This window comes from Belonocnema kinseyi, chromosome 4 (assembly GCF_010883055.1).
Source record: "Belonocnema kinseyi isolate 2016_QV_RU_SX_M_011 chromosome 4, B_treatae_v1, whole genome shotgun sequence".
Lineage (NCBI taxonomy): Eukaryota > Metazoa > Arthropoda > Insecta > Hymenoptera > Cynipidae > Belonocnema > Belonocnema kinseyi.
Genome location: NC_046660.1, coordinates 76,868,566 through 76,877,767, shown reverse-complemented (window position 1 = coordinate 76,877,767; position 9,202 = coordinate 76,868,566). Strand labels below are relative to the sequence as shown.

The 9,202-nt window shown below is 36.0% G+C and overlaps 1 protein-coding gene across 1 annotated transcript in view; it reads right to left on the bottom strand.

Annotated features, from left to right (window-relative positions):
• Positions 1-9,202, bottom strand: part of LOC117170967 (soluble guanylate cyclase 89Db-like) — a 154,223-nt gene that overhangs the window by 102,035 nt on the left and 42,986 nt on the right. Inside the window, exon 2 of the mRNA XM_033358009.1 lies at positions 5,268-5,467. Coding sequence (XP_033213900.1) covers positions 5,268-5,467 — 200 coding nt within the window. The remainder of the gene's footprint in view (positions 1-5,267; positions 5,468-9,202) is intronic.

Here is a 9,202-nt window from a genome sequence, read left to right as displayed (position 1 = left end):
TTTACACTGTAATTCATTTTTAACAAAATTGTTAAATTTACATTCCAAAAAAACGTAGTTTCAACAAAATACTTATAAGTAAGTTCATATTTTGGTAGGATTCGTGAGTTTAGCTGAAAATTTATTTCTTTGGTTGAATATTTATAAATTTTTAACAATAGAGATGAACTTTTAACAATATAGTTCATCTTGAACCAAATTGTTGATTTTTTTACTAAATTAATTTAATTTTCACATCAAAAAGACGAATTTTAAAAAAGTTTAATTTGCAAACAGAAATAAAATTTCAGCAAATGTTGTGAACCTTAAAAAAAAAAAAAGAAAACATTTTTCAAGAAATTAGAGCAACTTTGATCCAATTAGATTACTTTTCAATCTGAAAATAGGCACTATCTGGTCTATTTTGTTATATTGCCGGTGCTTATAAAAAAAACCTGCAAAATAAAGCTATAAGGAAAAACCTTTTTCAAAGACGCCGTGATCAATACATTGTTTACTAGTTCGCTTAGAAAAAAAACATTGTTTTAAAACACCGTGAAGAAGAACACATCTCAGTAAAATGCTAGGAAAAAATATATATTTCTGTAAACGCTGAGAAAAAACCTTATTCCAATAAACGCCGTGAAAAGAAACCTTACTCATTAAAAAACGTGAAAAAACTTTTTTTTGAAAAGGCCGTGAAAAAAGACAGTATTCGTTACAACTTTTAATTAAACTATTTTATTCTAAGAAAAAAACTATAATAATTATTTTACGGTAAATAAAGAATTATTAATGGACTATGCAAAAAACTATCAATAAATATCAAGCTGAAATCGTGTGTTTTACGCTGCCACACAGTGGTCAAAAAACGGAAAAGGTGGCCAAAATTAGAAACAGTTCATAAAATGGGCCAAATTTGATTACTTACGGGTTTCTTTTCAAAATTGGTATAACGGGGTTTTGAAGGCTGCTGATTGCGAACCTGAATTCAGAAATTATAAATATTCACATTCAAGATGGTGGATTCAAGATACCGGTTCCAAAATTTTGAAAAAAGAGATATACGAGCTTGAAAATCTATACTCGGGGTTTTTGGAGACGCTGCTTACGAATTTCAAGTTACGAATTTAAAATTGAAATTAGTCCATCAAATTTAGTTTACATTGATACGTAAATCTTCGACATCGTAGAAGAGATTTTGAATATTTTGATTTCAATAACGTAAGCAGCTACCCCAAAAACCCCTGAGTATAGATTTTGAAGCTCATATATTTTTTTTGCACAATTTTGAAACCGCCATCTTGCATCTGCTATCTTGAATTTGAATATTGCCAAATTCCCGAGTAAGTCCCAAAAAACCCCGAGTAAAAAGTTTCAAGCTCATATATTTCTTTATTCAAAATGTTCAAATCGGCACCTGTGTAGGAATTTAATCAGGAATCCGGCCGGGTACCGGCCAGATATCCCCTGTTAAAGCTGGGCGCTGGACGAGGAATCCGGCCGGGATCTGGCTAAAAACATCACGGTAAACTGATCGGATTCCGGCTTGAATACCGGCCCAATTCTGGCGAGGAAGGTACACAGAAAAAATGTATTTACAAGAGTATAATTCAATTAAAACTAATAATTATCCGCGAACCAAGTGTTGTTTACAGACTGATTACTGAAACAAGGTTGATTTTAATTACGGATCTCCATTTTATTTGCAAACTTCGAGGAAATGACGCGCCGTAAGTGGAATGTGCACTCTCGTGCGAAGTGCGAAACTGAAAATTAGTGAGTGTCTACGCGTCGCCAGACGCAGAAAGGGATATTTTTTGTACAGAATTTAAAACAGCTTATTTCTGTTTCACTGCTCTAATAAATCTTTAAATTATACTTTTTAAATGATAATTCATCTATCATCCATAATGACGTCTTGGATAACATCACACCTCTTAAAAAATGTGTAATTTTGACAAAAAAATTATCCTGGCCAGTGCTCTGTCGGCTCCCGACCATAAGATATAAGCAGGGTAGGCCCGGACAGTAACCGGGCGGCTCCCGACCGGTTCCTGTCCATGAAACCCAGCCAGAGGTAGCCCGGCCGGGATCCGACTAGAAACCTTGTTGTAGTAGGGCCAACCGGGGAAATTTCTACACGGGCATTTTGAGTCCGCCCTCTTGAATAAAAAATTTCAAAATTCTGACTTCAGCTTCGTAATCAGCGACCCCAAAAACCCCGAAGTAGAGATTTTCAAACTCATTTATCTCTTTTTTTTTAATTTTTGAAATCGCCATCTTGCATTCGCCATCTTGAATTGAAATTTTCGAACTTCTGACTTCATATTCGTATACAGCGACTAAAAAAATCCCCGAGTAAGAATTTTCAAGTAAATTTACTGAACAGAAAAATATGTGCAACAAAGGGTTAATCTAAAAAATACAAGCATTTAATGTTAAATTATATAACATATTTTATCAATAAAATAATAAACCATTATAATTATAACAATAGGAAAAAGTAATTATTTACTTGAAGAAACGGTGTGAAAAAATTTGCTTCCCGAGCGTTTTCATAAGTATTTTTTGACGATGCCTTCTTAATAAGTTACTTATCACGGTATTTTCATGAATAAGGTTTTTTCACGGTGTTTTCACAAAAAATATATTTTTTTCCATGGCGTTTTCACTAGTAAACTTTTTCCTCACGGCGTTCCTTAAAAAGGGTTTCTTTTCGCAGTGTTTACTAAAATATGTTTTTTATCACGGCTATTCAATGATGCGGGTTTTTTCACAGTATTTATACAAGACGTATTTTTTCACAACGTTTACCAATATGTATTTTTTTTAGAGTGCTCACTGACATATATTTTTGTTCACAGAGATATAATTTACGGCTTCATTCTCCTAAACACCGGTAATTGATAAAGATGTAGGTGTTTGTAAAATTGTACCTTACATTGCTGGCTATAAAGCAATTGATAAAATCGTAAACTGTTGTTTCGGTTCTGATAAAGTAGCTCCTTCATTAGACATATACATAAATGAATTAGATGTAGTTTTAAAGAGTATCAATAAAGTTTCTGAAAAATTTAAGATTCATGTTATTCTTACACATATTAAAGAGGGTTTAAAGTATATAGAAATAATGATAAAGGCCATGGATTTATGTCCGAGCAAGCGGGATAGACGATTCATCGTGCATTTTTGAATACCTGGGCACGCTATCAATAAATGATATGAATCATGAATCTTACTTACGTAGTACCTCAATTTTTCAGATCAGTAGTGGAATTCTCTTCACTCCATATTTAATATTAACATATTATTTTATTTACGAGGTGTGTTCAAAAAGTAAGATGACTTTTCAATTTTCGCGGGTTACGTACATTCAAGTTTTAAATTTTTTGTTTTGTTGTGTTGGTACACACGACACGATCATATGTTCACAGTTTTGACTATATAGATCGTGTTGTTTTTCTGGCAGAGGCGTAAAAGGTTAGAAGCGTTTTGTGTGCTCGGCGATTTTCTTCTTTCGAAAAAAGAAGTTTGAAAAAGTTCGAAAAAAGAAAGTTTGCATTAAATTTTTTGTGAAAAATGGAATCCAGTGCTCTAAAACTCTTGAAATGTTAACAGTTGCATACGGTGAGTCTACTCTGAGTAAGAAAAATGTATATAAGTGGCACAAGCTGTTCCAAGAAGGCCGAGAGGATGTCGAAGACGAACCTCGCCCTGGACGTGCCAGCACGTCAACAACAGATGAAAACGTTCACGCAGTGGAAGAAATGGTGTTGAAAAATCGACGAATTACCATCAGAGAAGTTTCTGAAGATGTTGGGATATCAGTTGGCTCATGCCATGCTATCTTTTCGGACGTTTTGGGCATGAGACGTGTGTCAGTGAAAGCATGCTGAGTCCCCAAGACCGAAAAAGGCACGTCAAGTTCGGTCAAATGCGAAGGTTTTGCTCACTGTCTTCTTTGATTACCGTGGCGTAGTGCATCAGTAATTCTTACCACAAGGTCGTACGGTCAATAAGGAGTATTACCTTCAAGTTATGCGCCGTTTGCGAGAGGCGATACGCAAAAAACGTCCGGAACTTTGGGAAAAGAATTCGTGGGTTTTGCATCACGACAATGCACCTGCTCATTCATCATTGCTTGTTAAAGATTTTCTGACCAAAAACAGCACCACAGTCATGCCTCAGTCTCCATATTCACCGGATTTGGCCCCCAGTGACTTTTTTCTTTTCTCAAAACTGAAGAAACCCATGAAAGGACATCGATTTTCAACGGTTGAGGAGATAAAAACTGCATCGCTGAAAGAACTCAAGGCTATACCGCAAAATGATTATCAGAAGTGCTTCGATGATTGGAAAAAGCGTTGGCACAAGTGTATTATATCTGAGGGGGATTACTTTGAAGGGGACAACATAAATATTGAGGAATAAATAAATATTTTTTAAGAAAACCATAAAGTCACCTTATTTTTTGAACACACCTCATAATATAATCTTATAATTTTATATAACACACTAAAATATAAGAACAAACCAGTAAAAAATATAAAAATTATTTAAAAGTCGTTCAAAATGTAAAAACAAATTGGGAGCATATAACCACAACGTCCTCGTCATTTTGGTCCTGGGTTACTCTAAACGTGATTCATTTTAATATTCAATTCATAGATATTCTATTAATATTTTTAAATAAATAAAAATATTAATAGACTAAATCGAAAAATATGTTTTCACCCTCTTTTACTCATTATTCGTGATATTTTCGTACTTAAAAACTTAATATAAAAATGTGAATATCTCGAGAAAAGAAGCAGCTAGTATTTTGAGCTTGGCGGGTTTTGAATCTACAGATGATGCGGAAAAGTTTGTGAAAATCGTTTGTGGGTACATTTTCCTAAAACAAAAACCTGCTTCCAGACCATTGTGTCAAGGCCAAGAAAGATCTTCTTGTCCGCTTTTTTGTCTTGATAGGCTAACCGAAACCGGATGTGGTCCCGAAAAATCTGACTAGGTCATGCGAAAAAGATGCATTTTCGTATGCAATTTTAATTTTTGATACTTTCAAACGCCATGGACATTTTTTGAAACGTGCAAAATGATAATTTTTTTGATACTTCGAAAATGTTGTGGTCATGGCGGGATAGCGAGCACCCGATTAGGTCCCGAAAAAAACATCTAGACAAGACGATCTAGATAATGCCCTCTAAGAGGACGCAAGTCTGCCTTTATAATTTTGTACACGGGAATATTTTAATTAAAATATACTGAATATTATTTTGTCTTACCCAAGATTGCTGAAAAATCTAACAAAACATTTTCCAAAAAACTCCATCACACTGTCGACAGTATCTCTGGTGTGTTCAGCGAGGGCAGCGGCAAGTTTTGTCATTAAATCGTCCGGATAGATCTGCCTCGTGTTGAATACTGTATGCTTGACACCCGCTTTTTCCAGCATTTGTAGCCATAATTCTTCTCCGTATTCCAACTAGAAAATTGTTTGAATTAATAGACAGGGAACGTAATTGAAAAAGTTACAAATTCTGTTCTTACTTTTACTCTAAAATAGAAAGGGAAATGAAAAAACTTTAGAATCTAAAAGTGAAAACTTTGGTTTTAATTAAAAATTCCGTTTTATTAAAAGTTCTCATGTACGCGGAAAAATTAGTTTTTGAGAATTTTCTGAATTATTTCCGCAGAAAGTAATTACCTATGTGATAATCACTGATCAATAAAAATGACAAACGTCATAGCTGCATGTGATATATCAATTCCAAAGAACTGCTTAATGCTAAACACAAATATGCCTTCTGTTTGTTGCTATCAAATATAGTTTAATAGATGTTTGCAATTAAAATTTTCAACAAAGAAGTGTTTAACCATTTTTTTTTTTGGCGAAGGATAATTTTCCGCCCTCACTATAGGTTATGTCGATGCATTCTTTATAGACCAGTCATCTAGTGTTTTTAGATGGTAATTTCTGGGGCAGTCATTTTTTTCTCTTAATTCCTTCAATAGGGGGTGCATAATATGGGGTCAGTTTCTTTTTTTAACTTACGCAGAATGAAGTACTCTTGTGTTCATTCTCTAAGAACTTTCTTCTGTGACAAAGCCGAAACGAGCTGTTGACAAAAAATTGATCTATTACAGTTAGGATAATGTTTTTTTTATTACAGGTATTTCCGTCTACTTTAATTCATCTGGTGAACATTTTTAGATTTCAATGGAATGTGATATTTTGCACTTTTTCCCAAAAAATTTCCATTTTCCGAGACAAAATCGTTTTCACAGAACCTGCCGTCATATTATGCACCCCTAAATGAAATACTTAAGAGAGAAAAAATGACAACAGATCGACTTGTATTTTATGACAAAAAAGTAAATATAACCTCATTTACAGAGCATTGAAATTTAAGTAAATTTTTCACACTTTTTTCAGTTTTTTTTTAGATTATCTTAGAAACTGTTATAGATATTGCTAAAGTTCGATGATATTAGTAAGCTGCAATAAAAAACACATCGACATGACCTGCGTTATGAGCGGAAAAACATTGTCGGCGCTTTCAAAAATTGGTTAAACAATTTTTTATTGCAAACTTTATTTGCAAATATCTATTAAACTAGACCTTCTAGCAACAAGCGGATGCCAGATTCGTGCCCAGCATTGAAAAGTACTTCGGAAATTATATTTCGCATTCAGCGAGGAAATAGGTCATTTTTTCTGAATGAGTATAAATTTGAAAATTCGGCGAGGTAAAAGTTAAAAATGATTAGTACCAATAAGTTGCAGGTACAATATAGGATAGTGAGACATTTTCACTCCAAAACTTAAGACAATTTATGTTTCAATTTTATTCACATTTAAAAAAATTAAACATTACGTTAATAATTGTAAAAATAATTCACGTTTTATTGTTTTATGCATTGTTTCATTCCATATTTTAAACCATTTTGAAAATAGAAGTACAATTTTTCTACTGAGTCTTAAATTCAATGTTTTCATATAATTCTAATAAAAACTAACAAATTAAATTTATCCTTACTTTCTAGAAATCATTTTAAGTTCTGAAATGTTGAAGATTTTTTTTAATTAAAAATATTTTTTAGGTTAAAAATTATATCACTGGATTTCGCCGGGAGCGGGTGCTAATCTGAAAAACTGCACCCGCTTCCAACGAAATCGCGGTAAAATTTCAGCCACAACCACATCTCACAACCGTGAGATAGGTGGTTACAGTCTGTAAAGGAATCAATACGACGATCCAGCAAAAGCCTCATGCACCCTAAGAACACGGAGCGACTCAAGGACAACCGCCTTCTGCATTTTTCCCGCAAGTGTTCTAGCATATTGTTGACAGGCAGGGATGCTTTTCAGGCCATTAGCAAGTGAAAGCTTGGCACCTCCAAGAGCGCCGATGATAAGGGCTCCTTGGCTATGATGTTTTCGTCAGCTGGTGCCGAAAATTCGATAACGAACATGGTTCGCTTCTCGAAGTCAAGAAGAACCATGTCAGGCCTCGAGTGAGCAACAGAAACAATTGTCGATAATATAAAGTTCCAGTATATGCGGCACTTCCCATTCTCGACAATTGACTCAATTTCCCTAGGAGCATTTAGAGGAGTGATATTAAGGTGAATGCCGTAGGAGTCACAGAGATGGTAATAAAGCACTCTTAGTGCCGCATTGTGCCTTTGAATGTAGGTCGTTCCCGCGTGAGTTGGACCACTAGATAGTATATGAGCTAAATGCTCGGGGTGTGCATGGCACGCCTTGCAGCTGTCATCGGGAATGTCTTGGCTCAAAATGTGGCGACGGTATATTAAGGTGGAAATGACACCGTCTTGGCATGCAAAAATGAAACCCTCTGTACCAGACTTCAATCCGGGCGATTTAAGGAAAGCAAACGTTAGCTCACAAGACATTGACTGATCCTTCACATTTCTGTGGAAGATACCGTGCATCCTCTTATCGAGGAGCTGTTCACGAAAGTTTTTCTCTTGTGCTTTCTTAATCCGGGCCCTCAGGAGTGAGTACTCGAGATAGATAAAATTTGATGCATTTTGCTCACCCCTAATACTGAAGTCATGTCCGAGTGTTTCAGCAGCCTCCTCCGCTGCTTTGCACAGAAATGCTCCTTTGCCCACTTCTTCGTGATTCCTGACCATTTTAAGAAGAGGGTCTCTTCCAATTGCAACTCTATGTGCTGTGCCCAGAATAATCCTGTTGTGAAGACATTCAAGACTCAGTATTACGCGACCCCCTTGATGGCGTGAGATGTACAGTCGCGGAACGGAAGACTTAAGATGCATGCTTTTGTTCATGTGCATAACCTTTCTTGTCCCGATATTAAGAGATCTGAGCTCGTTCTTCGTCCATGGAACTACTCCAAATGAATAGAGTAGTACCGGGACGGCAAGCATGTTCGTTGCAGATACTTTTTGTTTCTCGCCGACAGTTCGAAAGACCAAATCTGTCGGATGAGACGTTTGCATCTGCTTCGGAGAGTATCCTTTATAGATGTCACATCCTGAATGCGGCTCTGTGGCACGCCCAGGTATGTATAAGTCTCTCCAGCGCAAAGGTGTCGTATGGCGCTTCTATCAACGAGCTCAGGATCTTCAGGGATGCCATTAAGTTTTCATCGCTAGAGATAGTGGCAATAATGTAAGGCAAAAGAGGAGTGGGCTCATGGTGTCGCCCTGAAAGACAACTCTCTGAAACGTGACCTTGTTAGTTGTCACACGACTTTTTCCAGATGAGATAGTAAATCTGGTTTTCCAAAGCGGCATCAATCTCTCCATGCACCCAACTATTTGCGGATGAATCTTTAAGATTTCCAAAAGACAGATGTTAAGTCTATGGGATCTCGAATCGAAAGCTTTCCGATAATCAATCCAGGCCATCGATAGGTCACGCTGGTAGAATGCTGCATCTTTTCAGACACATCTATCGATGAGCAGGTTCTCCCAACATCCGGCTACGCCTTTCTTTGAGCCTCGTTGTTCATACATTTCTTGCCACACAGGTTCAATTGCCCAAACAATTCTATCATTTAGGATAGCTGTGAATATCTTATAAAGCGTGTTCAAAGAAGTTATTGGCCTGTAGTTCTTCGGACTATCCCCTTTGATCTTATTTTGCTCTCCCCCTAATAGACCCTTAAAATAATCCGTCCATTCCTCCATTTCTATTTCTTCGTTAACGCCCTTCCTTTCCCCTCTA